The sequence below is a fragment of the Salminus brasiliensis genome, chromosome 4, assembly GCF_030463535.1.
Source record: "Salminus brasiliensis chromosome 4, fSalBra1.hap2, whole genome shotgun sequence".
Classification (NCBI taxonomy): Eukaryota; Metazoa; Chordata; class Actinopteri; order Characiformes; family Bryconidae; genus Salminus; species Salminus brasiliensis.
Genome location: NC_132881.1, coordinates 40,782,508 through 40,799,318, shown reverse-complemented (window position 1 = coordinate 40,799,318; position 16,811 = coordinate 40,782,508). Strand labels below are relative to the sequence as shown.

The 16,811-nt window shown below is 42.5% G+C and overlaps 1 protein-coding gene across 2 annotated transcripts in view; it reads left to right on the top strand.

The window, feature by feature from the left end:
* The first annotated feature begins 336 nt into the window (after window positions 1–336).
* npnta (nephronectin a) overlaps window positions 337–16,811 on the top strand; it is an 85,389-nt gene continuing 68,914 nt past the window's right edge. For both annotated transcript variants that reach the window (XM_072678471.1, XM_072678470.1), the window contains exons 1-2: window positions 337–659; window positions 11,726–11,826. In XM_072678471.1, coding sequence (XP_072534572.1) covers window positions 589–659; window positions 11,726–11,826 — 172 coding nt within the window. In that variant the 5' untranslated portion in view covers window positions 337–588. The remainder of the gene's footprint in view (window positions 660–11,725; window positions 11,827–16,811) is intronic.

Below are 16,811 nucleotides of genomic sequence, written 5' to 3'. Positions count from 1 at the left end.
AAGGAACCCAAAGTGGTTCTTCTGTTTCATCACTCAAAGAACTCTTTGTAGCACCTTAATTATTGTGTATTGTGTAAGTGTATGGCACCATAATACAGGATGGGTAGAGTATTCCCCAGTGTGTGTGTGTGTGTGTGTGGTGTGTGGTAGTAGGCCTATGTGCGTTTGGACACAGCCTTGATACAGAAGTATAAACTACTACCCACTCTTGGCGCAGGAGGTGCACACCTACTAGCCAATGGGTGCTCAGAAGGGCGGGGCGTTCTGAATACGGGTGGGGGAATAAGTCCATCACGCCGCCAGCAGAGTGCACTCGGCTTTGCAGAGCAGTCAGCAGCGCACTGCTCGTGCCAGGCTAGCGCACCCCCCCCCCTCTCTCTCTCTCCCTCTATCTCTCTCTATCTCTCTCCACAGTGTGGATGAACTCTTACAAGGACAAAAGCGTGTCTCCCATGCCGGTGGACTCTCTGTGACCAGTTGAAGAACCCTTGCTGGACTCCTTCCTCCCTCCAGCAGGCTGAAGTAACTGCAGGGCTGGTATTACTGGATAGTGGGATTACAGCGCGTGTGTTTGTTGTAGAAACGCACATGGAAATGTTGCTGAAGTTGGTCTTGTTGTGGACTTGCTGGCTCGCGGTGGGAGCGGACTTTGATGGAAGGTAAGGCTTTCTAGAAGAGCTTGTGGGATTTCAGCACAGATCTAATGTAGTCGGTTTTGCGCAGGGCGCGCGGCAACGTCTTTGCTCCCTAATGCACTCACCAGTGCGTTTAGTCCACCTTGCACCCTCCCTTTAAGTTCTGCACAGTCTGATGAATACACTACCATGGTAAAAGATGCAAGTCCTGCAGAAGGATCGGAGTGTGTAGGCTGCTTGCAGCAGTGCACGCTTTCTTTGTGGCCACGCGTTCAAGTCCAAACACGACTCCTGAAATATTTGAGCAGAGGCGCAGAAGCGCGCCGGAGATGCACCTTCCACCTAAAGCCAGGGTGAGGTGTGGGGTCCACATTCTCAGCCTGCAGTTGAAGTCAGTGGGGCGCTGTAAGAGTTCTGTGGTCTAACTGTAGCCGCGCTGTGTCGATTTGCCCCCGTTTTAACTCCATTTGTCACACGGGGTTATTTTGGAAGTAACTTTCCAGCGCTTGCATCATGCTGGTGTGGGAATGCAACGCGCGCTTGGCTCAGCGCTCCGAGCCACCGGCCAGCAGAGAGGGGCAGTGAGCGCTCCGGGGCTGGACAGGACGGGGCACACCTGGGCACTGAGGAGAGGAGGAAAAGTAGAAGAGCTGGTCTTAGAAAGAGCTGGTCTCATCATAACCTTCATGCTTTTATTATTTATGTGCTTCATCATAATAATCACATTCATTCTCTTAAAATTCTCTTAAAATTCATATTCTTTGATTTTCATCATCATCTTGTTCTTGATGTTCTTCATCATCTCTCAACTCTTTTCCTTGTTTTCTTCTTGGCTTCATCCTCCTCTTTATCTTCTTCCTCTATCATTTTAATCTTCTAGGCTCCTTCATGGCTCCTGTCTCATTGCCATCATGTCTTTTTTCCCCATGATCTTCATGTTGGTGCTTAATTAATCTTTTTCTTCTGGATTTTCTTGCTTTTATGTTGTTTTCATGTGTTTTCATAGTTCCACTATCATTATCATCATCATCATCATCATCATCTTCTTTATCATCTTAGTTAGGGACACACAGTGTCAGATTCATATCTGGTTTAAAAAACATATTAGCATTGGACAGATGGTTTTAATATACCCTTCATTAGGGTACCCTACATATACCCTATATTAGGGTACCCTACATATACCCTATATATACACGCTACATTAGGGTACCCTACATATACCCTATATATACACGCTACATTAGGGTACCCTACATATACCCTATATATACACCCTACATTAGGGTACCCTACATATACCCTATATAATCCCTACATCAGGGTACCCTACATATACCCTATATATACGCTACATTAGGGTACCCTACATATACCCTATATATACCCTACATTAGGGTACCCTACATATACCCTATATATACGCTACATTAGGGTACCCTATCTATACCCTATATATATCCTACATTAGGGTACCCTACATATACCCTATATATATATACCCTACATTAGGGTACCCTACATATACCCTATATAAACCCTACATCAGGGTACCCTACATATACCCTACATTAGTTGTATGTATTGTATGTATGTATGTATGTATGTATGTATGTATGTATGTAATGTATTTCATGAGCTCCTGAGGACTGATGAGGAGGGGCTGATGCACTCATATGTTTTTTGGTATGTGTTCTTTTCCTCTGTAACGAAACTCTAAGTACATTTTTTTAGTCTCCGTTCCCAGTAGATCAGCATTAGCAGATAAACTATATGGAGAAAAGTATTGTGACACACTGAAAAATAATAATTCAGGAAATTCATTCAGTCTCATTGCCACAGGTGTGTAAAATCGAGCAGTCTGCCTTCACACAGAACGCCTGTATGCAGCTTGTATGCCACTGTTGCCAGTTGGTGAAATGTTTTCCCTCCTAGATCAGCTGTGAGTGGTATTATTGAAAAGTGGAAGTGTTTAGGAACCACAGCAATTCAGCCATGAAGTGGAAGACCACGTAAGGTCACGTTAAGAGGAGCATAGTGCATAAAAGGCCCTATAAATCCCTCTGCTGGCTCAGTAACTGCAGAGCTCCATACCTGCCGTTAGAGCTGTAAAAGGAGGGGGACCATCTCCATATTAATGCCTAGGGACCTTTTGTAAATGTAGCGTATGTACATTAAATATACTGGGTACACTTCCCTATCTTCCATATCAGTGCATCTCTAATTTTAGCTGTTGTATTGATCTGCTTCTGATTCGGCTTCTTTTTTACCTTTCACTGATGACCTGAACGTCTGTAGATGTGTTCGTAAGTCACAGCTGGGTTTCTTGTGACCTGCTTTTTGTTGTGCATGTCCATCCTCTACTATACAACTGTTACCCTCAAGCAGTGCATTTATCCACCCAGATATATCAGCACTTGTTTACACAACTGGTGGCAAAACAGATAAGCATCAAAGTCTGTGTGAGTTCTTCTGTTCATAAGTTTGCTGACTTTCTGGTGGAAATGGCAGGTCGATATTGATGGGAATGTGCATCAGTCTGATATCAGAAAATACTGTTTGGAAAGAAGAATTAATCTGATCCAAATCCCATTGTGTGACGTGATGTTGAAGTGTGTGTTTCCTCCTGTTCCTCGACTTTCTGTCCTCATCTCCTGAAATCCCATACATATGTTCTTCATCATCTTTATCAAAACCACCCTGATGCTCATCTTCATCAGAACCACCTTTATGGTCTTCATCTTCATCAGAACCACCTTTATGTTCTTCATCTTTATCAGAACCATCTTTATGTTCTTCTGTGTATTTTCTTCATCTTCATCATCTTTATCAGAACCATCCTGATATTCTTCATCATCAGAACCATCCTGATATTCTTCATCAGAACCACCTTTATGTTCTTCATCATCTTTATCAGAACCATCATCATGTTCTTCATCATCAGAACCATCCTTTATGTTCATCATCTTTATCAGAACCATCCTTATGTTCATCCTCATCAGAACCATTCATATGTTCATCCTCATCAGAACTATCCTTATGTTCTTCATTATCAGAACCACCTTTATGTTCTTTATCATCTTTATTAGAACCATCCTTATGTTCATCTTCATCAGAACCATCCTGATGTTCTTCATCATTAGAACCATCCTTTATGTTCTTCATCATCTTCATCAGAATCCTCTTCATGTTCCTCATCTTCATCTTAACGTTCTCCTGATTGTGAGTCATGTCATCACTACTTTGTCCTCATCTCCTGAGATCTATGCGATGTCCAGTGTGTCCACATCCACTCCAAGAGTGTTTTAGTTCCAGTCATGACCAAACACACCTGGTGGGTCGGATGAAAAAGAATAGAAACATGTGAACATGGGAGGGAGGTGTGTTGGGGTAGTGTTGGAGGATGGTAGATGTCTAGGAGCACAGTTGTATGCGCTCTGGTTGGACGGTAGCATGCTGACATTTGGGCAAGCCGACTAGCTGGTGCATAATAAGCATGTACATTAACCCGCCAGCATACGTTATTAATGCCAGCCATGATGTAGGGAGCTTGTCACCCGGGTCATTATTTGCCAATTTCCACTGCTTATAAACTTGCTTCGCTGCCTCCATCTAAATTCATAGACAGAATATTCTGCAAGAGCGCACCGCGAGTGGCCCATTCATTATTTCCAGTCCTTCGGCAAGGCAATTTAGAGCCCCCGCCTAATGGGCCGAGGCATACCTGAGGGATGGCTCGCGCCTAAACTGCATACAGGCGTTCTGTCCCATGACGGTGGGTTTAATCGATAGAAAAACTTGCTGCAGCTCAGGAGGGAGTAATGTACTGCTTTAATGTTGTTTGGACGTTTGGTTGAAGGTCAGAGGAGCACTGAAGGTTGAACTGCTACGTTTCCTCAGTTCATGGTGTATGCTAGCCATGAACTGCCATGCTAGACTACAAGACAGGCCCAAACCATGATACTACCACCACCATGTTTCACAGATGGAATAAAGCTTTTATGCTGGAATGCAGGGTTTTCCTTTTAATGCGTAATAATGCTTGTCATCTAAACCAAAAAGATCTATTTTGGCCTCATCTGTCCACAAAGCATTGTTTCAGCAGCCTTCTGGCTTGGCCATGTGGTCTTTAGCAAAATGCAGATGGCAACAGTGTTCTTTTTGAAGAGCCTCAGCTTTTTCCTTGCAACCCTGCCATGTGTGGGATCATGACATTAACATTAGCCAATGTGAAAAAGGTTATTACATGTCTTCCTCTTGGCATGATCTTTGTCGGTCGATCACTCCTAGGGAGGGTAATAATGGTCTTTAGTTTCCTCAGTTTGTACACTATCTGTCTGACTGTGGATTGGTGGTGTCCAAACTCTTTAGAGATGCTTTTGTAACCTTTTCCAGTCTGATGAGCATCAACAACTCTTCTTTTGAGGTCTTCAGAAATCTCATTTGTTCATACCATGATACACTGCCACAAATGTGTGTTGTGAAGATAGTAAAATGGCTCACTTACACCTCACTGTCATTTTCTATAGATTGAGACAACTTGACTCAAATTTCATCGTCCTAATCCTAAAGGTTCACATACTTTTGCTGCTCACAGATACGTAATATTGGATCATTTACAGCAATAAATAAATGACCAAGTCTAATATTATGGTCTCATTCATACCTTTAGGAATTTGGGGGAAATCTGGTCACCCTTAGATCACATTTTAGCAGAAATATAGAAACCTCTAAAGGGTTCACACTGTAAATTCACTTAATCACTTCACTGTTCTTCCACATTCATCTCTGAAAGGGCTTTTTTAATTTGCTGACTAGTTGTTAGTGTTGTCTTAGTGTTGAGGAAACACTGAAATATGCAAGACATAATTACTCCAGGACCAAGGTTTGATTTGGAATCAGAATTAGTGGAATTGTGCTTGAGCACAGATGCCGCCCTGCCGCAAAGGTGCCCTCAGCTGCTGAGAGACGATGGTGGATTCCTGAGGTTAGTCATTAACCTCACCTTTTTCATTATGAGTAATTAGCCCTCCATAGCCTGCTGGAGACACGCTCCCTGGTGAACTGGCATTTGAGTGCACACGCACCACACCGTCTGTTGCAAGACGCCACGGAATGAGTAGGATGTGGTTGTCATGTGTGTGTTTGATTACCCCCGTCTAATTGCAGGCCTGTCGAAGGAGGTGTCGCAGTAATGTGAAGGGTAATAATCCTGTTCTCACGCTTTCTCTGAACTGCTCCTGGCATCATTAATCCATTATTCATGAGATGACCCTATACATATTACATGCTGCTGCAACACACAATATGAGTTTTATTTGGAACCACAAGCTACAGGCCCTCAGTGAGCAACTGGAAACATGAATTGCATGAATTTTACATGAGTGTTTTTTTTCCCCACCTTCAGTTGTGTAGGAGTGCAAATAGCTGCATCCACCAGTAATTTGGATCTTGGCTCTCACATTTTGAGAGCGAAGAGATGTTTCTAAGTGGATCTGTGCCGCCCACAGGACGAATACATATGCTAAATTCAGACAAAGTGATCCATTGAGAGTGTGTGGTAGGAGCACCTTTTGACAGGGTAAGGCGTCCTGCTAGGTGGCAGAGATTTGTTGTGACAGTCTCGTTACCCCAGCTAAGCACTGAGCCTGGCGCCAGGCATCTTTTTTTCTCTCTTACTCTCTGTCTCATGCTCGCCCTCGGTTTGGCATCTCCTTGGATGCAGCCCAGAGTTCACAAACTGCACGCTGGCACGCGAAGACTTGCGCAGTTCCTGGTCATGCGAACACTCAGATGAACTCCGGCATCCTGTGTGAACTCCGGCATCCTCAAGCCTCTTGCATATCCAGGAGGGCCCTTCGCAGGGGTGGATAGAGATGTCAATTTTAAGCCTTTTTTACTTAAATATTAATCTATACACTACCTTCTTGCACATCTCCTCAAGTTTGCAAATCATACTAGTTTGGTCTCTTTTTGATGGTAGATGCTGTCCTTTCACATCAACTGTGACACATTTTGTGGTCTGCATTTGGGCTTGCTAGACAGTTGGCACTTATTTCACTTGTAAATTATTTATTTGACAGTGGAACGGCTGGTTTCGAAGTGTTTTAAGATCTTTTTAAACCCCTTCCCAAACTCATACGCATCTGCAACCTTTTTTAAGATGGCCTCAGAGAGCTCTTTGGATCTCGCTAAGCAATCAAGAGCAAACCAAGCTAAATGTCTGGGGTTTAAATAAGGCAGGCTCCTCCAAAACCTTTTCTAAAAGAGGAAACGCTGATGAGCTGCTTCTGAGCTGATTCTAATTCTAGCCATTTTAAGTTGTAATGAATGTGATGGTGCTCTAACATTTTCTTCAGTGTTATGTGTTTAGTTATATTAGTTATATATATAGTTATATTAAAAGGTTTTCCCGTCCCTTTTCTCTTTTTAGAGCAACCAGGTGAATATACTTTCCTCTGACTGCTGCTTCTTGTTGCCTCCCTACTCATAGTGTTTATCATAATGCACAGATCTTAGATTTTAGCAGATTTTAGCCTTTATGGTACAGATTTAGCAGCCCAGTTAGGAATATCATGCATGCGATTGGCCTGTGAGTTTTCTGGGCTGCTAAACCTGTACCATGAAGGCTAAAAAACACTGGTAACTGGTTCTAATAGTTTACCAGTTATAGGTACAGGGCCTGGTAGGTACTTGGGCCACTGTCCTCCTGTTAGTGGTGTCTGGCCTAGATTTTCTCTCATGAAATCTGCCCCATACTAAATGAAAACATGATTGGTTGATTCCTTTGTCACTGACTAATTACATACAGCTTCGGAAAGTCTAACCAATGCTCATGGGCTGCATGATATTAGAAAATTTAAATATTAAAAAAGCATTTCACCAAAGACATTTCACCAAAGTGTTATATTATATATAAAAAATACACATTTAACCAATATTTCTCTACAAGTTAACCAAAATACACCAGATTTTACAAAACATTCATGAAAATACACCAGATTTTACCATAATTTCACATCAATGTCAATGATGTTGTGATATTAATAATGCACTCTGTGTGAAGTAAATTATATTAGAATTTAATGTGTGTCTGGTAGATATGTCATAGAAAATATGAGCTGTGCAAATTTATCTTTTGTACCAATAAAACATTACAGGTCCTGCAATGTGACTATTGAGCATGCACACATTGCAGTGGCAATACTGAAATTATGTATTGTGCAGCCCTGGCCTAGATACCATAGTGAAGAACCTTCTGTTTGTGACCAAAACTTAGTAATGAAACAGCAGAACTGCTACAATATTGGAAAAGCTTAAATACGGCAAACTTAAATCACATTAAATAAAAATCTGCTTAAAATGACCGATTCTTTTGTACTATCCAAAAACCATTAGATCTTCTCTGAAGATGGCTCACGCTCTTGTTCTCCTTTTTCTTTCTCCCTCTCTGTCTCTTTGTCTGTCTGCCTCCAGGACCGTGGGCTGCGCATGTTATCCGCACTCAGCTGCTAGGCCCGCTGCCATATTGCTGCAAAAACCTTTATTGGTTTTATGAGTGGGGTTAAAACGACTATCTGGAGATGGGCCATGAGGAGATTTAATTATTAATGTGGCAATAAAGCAATCTGCCGCGCCTCTCTCTGAAGTCTGCGGTTTTGTTAGCACCGATTAGCGTCCTCATTATATAAACGAGTGTAATCGGGGGAGATTATAAAACGGGATCTGATGCGGTGTGATGGCCTGTGATTTTTATAGCCATTTGATGTCTTCCCGATCATTTTGATGGGACAGGGGGGTATCACTGACAGCCGGCTCGCCTCTAGGTGCAGGTAGGAGAGACGGACGCGGTGACAGCAAAAAGCATCCGTCCAGCTGCGTCTGTGTGTGTATGAGGCGGAAAGAGGGGAAAAAACAAAGAGAGAGAGAGAGAGAGAAAGAGCGAGCGATGGCAGTGTCAGCCTAAAGCCAGGCGCTAGCTCTTGGCATGCCCGGTATGTCTTTGGAGTCTTTGTGAAGAGCCCTGTCCCTGTCTCTCTGCCAGACTGCTGCACACAAACATTTTCCCCAGGCCTGCCATTCCTACTTAACACTCTCCATCAAGCCTGCTCTCGCAGTGATTGGCAGTGCAGGAGGCAGCATTAGCATTTTCACCGCCCGCCAGCCGAGGCTAACCGAAGGTGATCTGGAAGAGTGTGGCTGGAATTAACAATGCTGTGCTCATTTCCAGTCCCTCTCTCTGTTTTTACGTGTCTCTCTTTTTCTCACTCTCGGCTCCCTATGTATGCACCCCATTCCTCTCGCTCTCTTTGCTGTCTCCTGCTCGCCTCTTTTCCCTCTTCCTCTCTTTCTATTTCCATTTTTTCCTCGCTCTGTTTCCTCTCTGCTTTTCTTGCCCATCTCCTCTCTCTCTGTTGTTGTCGATTTTCTCTCTCAGTCTCTCTTGGGCACGCTCTCTCACCCTTTTGCTGTCTCACTTCTCTTTTTCTCCACTCTCTGGATGTGCTACACCATCGATGCCCTTCGCATGCTCTCTCTCTCTCTCTCTCTGCCTGTCTCAGTTTTTCCATTAACGTATTGACCAACATTAAATATCGTAGATGGATAAAGACTGTGAACCTGTAGTAGGAAGAGCTCATTTAAAAGGCTAATTAAAGTCAGGTGTTTTAATTAGGAGAATGGCAGGTGCAGGTATATAGCAGGCCTCCCGTGTTTCAAGAGCATAAACTTGGGTCTCTTCTGTCAAAGCCTGGTCCTCACCACATGCTGGTATTCATGGACTGACACTGCGTGGACAAAAGTATTGGGACAAGGGTATGAAAAATAAGGGTTCATCCTGATTTTGTTGGAGTAACTGTCTACCTTTTACTAGATTTTGGAGCAGCATTGCTGTGAGGATTTGATTGCATTCAGCAACAAGAACGTTAGTAAGGTCAGGATGTTGGTTGATCACCACCACACCTGATACCCAGCTCGCAAACTCATCCCAAAAGTGCTGGATGTAGCACCATCCATCAATTCAAAGAACACAGTTCCACTGCTCCACAGCTCAATGCTATGAGGCTTCATACCCTGCTAGCTCATGCCTGGTGTAAGGCTTGGTGCCGGTAGGTTCAGGTTTATTCTATTGGCAATACTCCACTCCTCTTATCCTTATCTTTTTTTTTTTTTACTCTCTCAAATATATATACCACTTCCTCTCTTTCTCTATCAGTTTCTCTGCCTTTCCCTTCCTTTCTCTTTCTCTATGACCCTTTCTTCTATCTACTTTTGCCCCTCTTTCTTTCTCGTTCTCTTATTTTCTCTGTAAATGGTAATGAAGCCAGATGTTACGCGAGTGTAAACTGGCAGAGAGCTCTGCACTGACTGAATTTCCTCGGTTTTGATCCGTCCAGCTTATGTCATGACCAAACATTGGACTCTGTTACTTATTTTCTGAGACCTTAAATGGTTCGATCTTCTCCCTCCCTCTCAAAAACATTTGGCGCCTTCTCCAAAAGAGAAAAAAGCTCTGTTTAGAGCTGCCAAGAAACTCTATCTCTTCACTAGAACAGTTCATTTGAGCCTTAAAACATCCTCTTCCCCATTTCACTGAGAAATGACCTGTGGAGAATTGAACGCGGCGTCTTCACAAACGATCCTCGCTCTCTCTTGTGCATTTGGGTCACATTGTATTTCATTGTAAAAATGGCATTATCATTTTCTGCCCCATCGCCAGTGCTTGCTGGTGTATCTCTGGGGAGAGCAGATAGAGCCCGTCTCGCCTCCGCTACCAGCAGCAACCACACAGGAACATCGGCCATTATTATGGGATGGCGGGGAGATAATTCACCCAGGCGTTATCTGCAGCCCCCCTATCGGGACATACAATGGGAGCAGTGTGAATGCAGATAAGATGTCATTGGCTCACTGATGTATGGATAAGCAGGCCTCAGCGAGTCGGGCTCGAAGTCATCAGCCACACACCGCAGTCACGCCCTCATCGTTTACAAATGGCCGCTGCCAGAATCAGCAGTTTCTGAACTGGAAGCACTGAGGCTTGTTAATTCACTTTAACCTCTTTACGTCTCTGATCCTGGCTAGAAGGAAGGATGCTCTACAGCAGTGGGCCACAATCCTGGTCCTGCTATACACTCGTACTACACATATGTTGCTTGTTGCGGTTGTTAGAGAACTAGTTAGATCTGATGCTGTTAATTAAAAGCATTTAGGCTCAGAGATGTTAATGGATTGCTAGTTTATATAAAGAATTAGTACTTAGTAATTAGTACAGTAAAATGCAAGACGGTGAAATGGTAGATAAGCTTCCCAGACAAACAATTAGTCACCTTGTGTGTTTAGGGTGGTAGTAACTCCAGGCTCCTGCAGATGGCTTGGCACGAGGATGATCAGGCTATAAATACCTGCGAGGTATGTGACTGGATTCATAGATTAAAGAGAGGAGGTACAGTGCGGTGAACGCCTCATTGGATGTGTGGAAAATGGGTCGCAAAGCAGATGTTAATGATTGGCAAAAGGAGTGATTACATTTCTCAGAGCGTGCCATAGGCTGTAATGTGAAGGAAGTAGCTGAATCTGCAAGGCTACCATGTATTTCATCTCATTCAAAGAGAATCTGAAACGCTTTTTATAGTTTCAAAGTGCTAATCTGATACAGGCCGAGCTAAACTGCTAAACAGAACAAATAGGTGGGTGTTTAGGCCTTGGTTTTTAGGACATCACAAAAAAATAGACATATTCAATTTCCAGATATGAGCATTTTGTAACAGTAAAAGCTTGTGTAGAGGTTCTGGTTTCTCCTAGAGTTTATTTATTAGCTTACACAGCCATTTCCATTGGCAAACATAAGGGAAATGCTCACACCGTGGATCCCCGACTATGCAGGTCAGGAGAACCCCAGGGACCAGAACCAGGAACCATTGCTTTAGAGTATGTGTAGTGTATATGAGGTTTGTACTAAAAATGGATACGTTGTTGAGGGAAATTGGAAAAAAAAAATCAGTTGCATGAATCTGCATATATTGCAGCGCATTGGTAAGTAGTCCTCTGCCTCAAGTGACTGAGAACTGACGATGCTGTCTCTCTGACAGGTGGCCCAGGCAGATGGCCTCGTCCAATGGACTGTGCCGTTACGGCGCCCGCATCGACTGCTGCTGGGGCTGGACGCGTCGCTCCTGGGGACACTGCCAGCGTGAGTAACCGCTGCTACTGTGGGCAACCAGGGCTCCGGGGCCAGCTTAGAGGGGCTTTCACTACTGTCACATGCTCTGAACTCTTAGCCGCACATACTTAACACTCTCACACTCGCACTGACCACACAGCAAGTCACCAGTTCGTTATGGTAGAGACCACAATCCAGCAAGTCCGTTTGGTGATTTTCCTGTTCAAACACTTACAATACAATTAGATTTACCAGATTTAGTAACAGAGATTTAAATAATAATTAAATTCACCACTGAAAAACTCTTTATATTGTTTGCAGAATGTTTAACATTGGGTTATTTAGTGCACCTTCTGCTCATACCTGATTGTTTTGTTGATTAATTAATGTTCGTGTTTTAGACTTAAATGTAATTTCCACAGATTTGATACTTCAATCTGTGAGAGATAAAAAGGCCTAATAAGTTCACCCATCTCAAAACGTTTGAGGCAGCAAGGTTACTCATTCTATGATTGATTATTATCAAACTGCCAAAAGCACGTACAGTATAATCTTATGACTATGTACTCATATCAGTACAGCATATCAGTAACTTACTCTTATAACCTACAACAGCCAGGACAAGAAGTCAGCCATTAATTGTAATTAAATGTAAATGTACACAAAATAGAATGTAGCCTGGGGGGAATGACTGCATACTGATGGTGAATGAGCGGCATAGGAAATAAATGGCGCCAGGAGTTAATAGGAAAGGTTTAAGTTTTACTCATCAAGGTGAGCTTGATGACTGTCTAAACATAAGGCACACCATAATGGCCACATATTTTTATTGAAACGACTCAGTTCACTCAGTTAGTATAACTCAACCCAGTAAATTCACCTTGCCTCAAAATATGCCAAAGTCTCAAAAAATCTTACTCAAATGAACTGTGTATCTTAACTAAATTTATTTTTGAATTAGTTTGGCCTAATCAGTATAAGTGATCACAGATTTCTGTTGTGTTTAAATTAGGTTAACTTCATTATTTAATCATTTTACCTTTAATGTGAAATGCAATCTTGTCCATCTGCTTTTCTGTGATATTAAAATGTATTTGTAAAATGTATTTTATAACAAAATAAAATGTGAATTATTTCTATATTTAATTTGAAACTACACATGCTTTGTTTAAATGGCAATTAATTTAAGAGAGCATAGTCATATATTTGAATAAATGTGACAATCCTTATATAATCCCTATATTTAGCAGCAGAAGTGTTTGAGCAGGGAAATGTGCTGGACTACAGTAAACGCCTCTGGTGTACATGAACAATACCCAAATCACACAGATTGCTTTATGATTACAAATTTGTCAGTCAATTATGGACTAGAATTATACCTTAAATGGATAACCCCCACTGCATGTGATGAGCTGGTGGCTTGTGTTAGGTCAGAATGAACCTTTAGATACTACAACACCCTGACAGATACTCCAAATATTCTCAAGTGCACAGGTAACACCTACTTTCTAGCTCAGGGAGGACGGCTGCTAATAAGCTTCTTTTTCGGTGATACTGTGGCAAGAAAAGGCATCAACTCTTGTATTTTCTTGGGTTGTTAAAATTTGGGAAACAGGAGGTATAAAATACACTCTGCTTCCAAAATATTCAGCAGGAAATGAATCCCAAAGGCATGCACTGCTGATTAAAGTGATCTCACTGAGGGCCTCCTAAATGAATGTGCAATCATTGGAGAAGTCCAAAGAGCTGCGCTACTCATGAGCTCCTCTTATGTCCTACTCAAAGTGATGAGCTCTCTAATGCAAGGGGGAAAAAGCACCAGATTTATCTCTTCTCCCAGTTTTTTTCCCTGTACAGATGAACTCATTTCATCAAATTTATTGAGCATTTAGAGGATGGGCCACCACCACTTGCATTAAAACCATTAGCATGCTTCATTTGTCTGTTGCCATATGTTCTGTGCAAATGCAATGAAAAATGTCTGTTGAGACATGGCTTATTCCTGCCTAAATATTTAGCCTTATCACTAGATAGAAATAGCCTTGTTTAACTTGTTGTAAGATGCGTTGGGAGACATGTAAAGATATTATTAGCGAGTTGAGCATGTCCAGCAGCCTGACAAATGAATGGTGCTCCCTGCATGGCTTGTGCGCATGATAGTCCAGCTGTTGCTTTGGCTGCTGAAGCGCGATATATCTTGGGGTTTGCTCTTTTGCCGCTCAGAGAAGGAAGCTCATCTCCATCATTAACTCAGGGAGCTGGAACTAATAGCTCCAGCGCTTTTCTAACCCTGTGGTGTCTGACGTGCCAGCACACGCAAGACGCAAGTCTTTGTTATCTCGTTTAGTTCATCTGCCGCCTGTCACATTATCACAGGTGGGGCAGTATGAAAATGAAGCATCGGTGCATCCCTGTAATTTTCTGTTGTGGCGGATGAGTGAGCGTGAGTGTGCATACGTCTCTTACATTTTCTTTGGCGCTCTTTCAAATACGGCCCTGAAAACAGACAAAGTCCTTGAGTTAAAGGGGCCCTAGAATGGAAAACTGTATTTTTCTTGCCATTGGTGGCATATATGAGAGTTCGGTATACACAATTGTCTCCTCCTTCAAAAGAAAGTCCAGCAGAACCAAAGCAGATCTGGAAAACTCCTGGCCAACTTCGAACCCCCAAAACCACTATGTAATACTCTTGACTCATTTTATTTAGGCCCCAAAATACATACGCCCAGCCCTGCTGGCCCTAGTCAAGGCTGGCGTAGCAGTAAAACATGACGGCGACTACAGAAGGCTTAGGGGTTGTTGATACTGGAAAGCAGCACGTCACCTCCGGACTCTGCTAGTTATGGGACTACAGGTTCATATGTGCACTAGACCTTGCGGTTCTTCTTGTGCTAGCGTTTGCAGAAGGGAAACTTAAAAAGTTAAACTTAACACGCAATGACGCAAATGCAGAGAGGAGCAAACAGGAATCCACGCTAGGCTTAAACACTTGGTTACAGCCTTTCACAAATCTTTCCTCTTTTAATTACTAGTAGGCTCCAAACCAATCTCCTAGAAGATCCAGGTAAATAAGAATAAGCCAAATAATTGAATGTAAAAAAATTGGTTCTCCATCTAGTAGCAGTTTTGTCCAAGACTAGTGTACATCGAACACTGCAGTATTGCAACAGTATCCTGATAAAAAGTAGTTCACAGATCTCAGCATGTCCACACTGAGCATGGAGCACATGCCCAGGCAAGGCCATCACTGACAGAGTGTACCCAATCAGGCCTGGCAAGAATGCAATCAGGGGATCATTAACTTGGTCAGTGGTAATTGAAAGTGGCCTGAGGAGAGGAGAGAGATGGGGTAAAGGTGACTGAGAGACAGCAGGAGCTCTGCAGGGCTGATTGCAGCGTTTCAGTGGCTCCACTTTTCCATTACGTCCTCCAGACCTGAGCTGTTTGTAACTGATCAGTCCGAGTCACATCCAGTAGCAGGCAGGGAAGCGAGCAGCTAATGAAAGCTTGGCTGAAGTTACAGGTTCTGGACCAGAAAGTGCTCAAAACTGAGCTCCCTTACTGACCTGCTCTGCTTAGTGCACCCAAACACTCAGCTACTGAGCCAAACACTGTGAAATCAGAATTAGATCTCCTCACTTCAGTGTCTGGACAGAGAGACAGGTAGGGATACACTAACTGGCAGTCAATTTTTTTTAATGACCACTGACCCGATTAAGGGTGGGCAGTATGGTCAAAAATGACCTGACAACATGGCTTGCAAAACATGAAGCATGAAATAGTTGATATTTAGTTTGAAACATCCAAAATATAATGTGTTTATCAAAGAATGGGAAAAAATAAATTCTATGCTAGTCTTAGCTGGTCTAGTGCTGGTTTCCAGCATAATCATGCTGGTTGACTGGCATAACAGCACCTAAAACACTGCAGCTTGACCAATTTTATTTAGGCCCCAAAATACATACGCCCAGCCCTGCTGGCCCTAGTCAAGGCTGGCGTAGCAGTAAAACATGACGGCGACTACAGAAGGCTTTTCATCAAATTATTATTATGGTTATTTTGGGGCTATATGTGGTCCAAAAAAGACGTCCCATTTGGGCTAAATATTGGGCTTGGCTTCCAAGTGAGAGAGCCTACTCCCCACAGACCCCTCCCCAACACTGCCCATACTGTCATTGTTGTCATGCAAAAACCTTGTATCTCAAAAATGTAAACTTTACAGGAGAAGAAAAAACGTCCAATTAATGATGGAAGTCAATGTAAAAAGATTCATTCAGTAAGTAATTTTGGAGCATTTATTTTGGCCCATTCAACATACAAATGTAAAACAATGTAAAGAACGACTGCCAGATTCAGATCATGTGGAAAAGTGAAAAACAACAAAATGCACATTTTGCGTAACAGTGCTAATATGCAGCATGGGCAGTATCAAAGCTCTTCCAGACTTAGGATTTCTATATGTAATACGTCTTGTGCTCTCACGGTACATGATGAACCTTGATGAATTTCCATGTCTTTAATTACATCCTAAACGAAGATGAGTTACCATGGCAATTCTCATACACCTGCTATTCACCATAAGGTCAAATGAAAAAATGAAAAAAAAGGAACAGAAACAGGAAATGAGAAACTACAGAATACAAATATGTACAGCAGTCATTCGTCGTGCGCAGACGTTCACATAATTGTCTTTCACATAATAATGTACTTGAGTGTGAACTTAATATTTTACTGCTGTCCCATGAAAACCATGTATTCCCATCATTTGAGCCCTGTAGCTGCTGTTCACTCGGTAAATAATTCTGGATGAACAGACCAATAGAATTTTGATAGAAAATTCTAAACTCTTATAAACTTATTTTACATTGACCTTCATTCAAAGTTAAGAACATTGTTGCCTTCTCCTGAAAAGTCCCCATTTTGGAGATACATGTTTTTCTTTGGACAGTGACAATATGCACTAGGGGTCAGTATGCAAACCAGAGTGCATAAAAAGTGGAAAGGAAAGTCTTGTG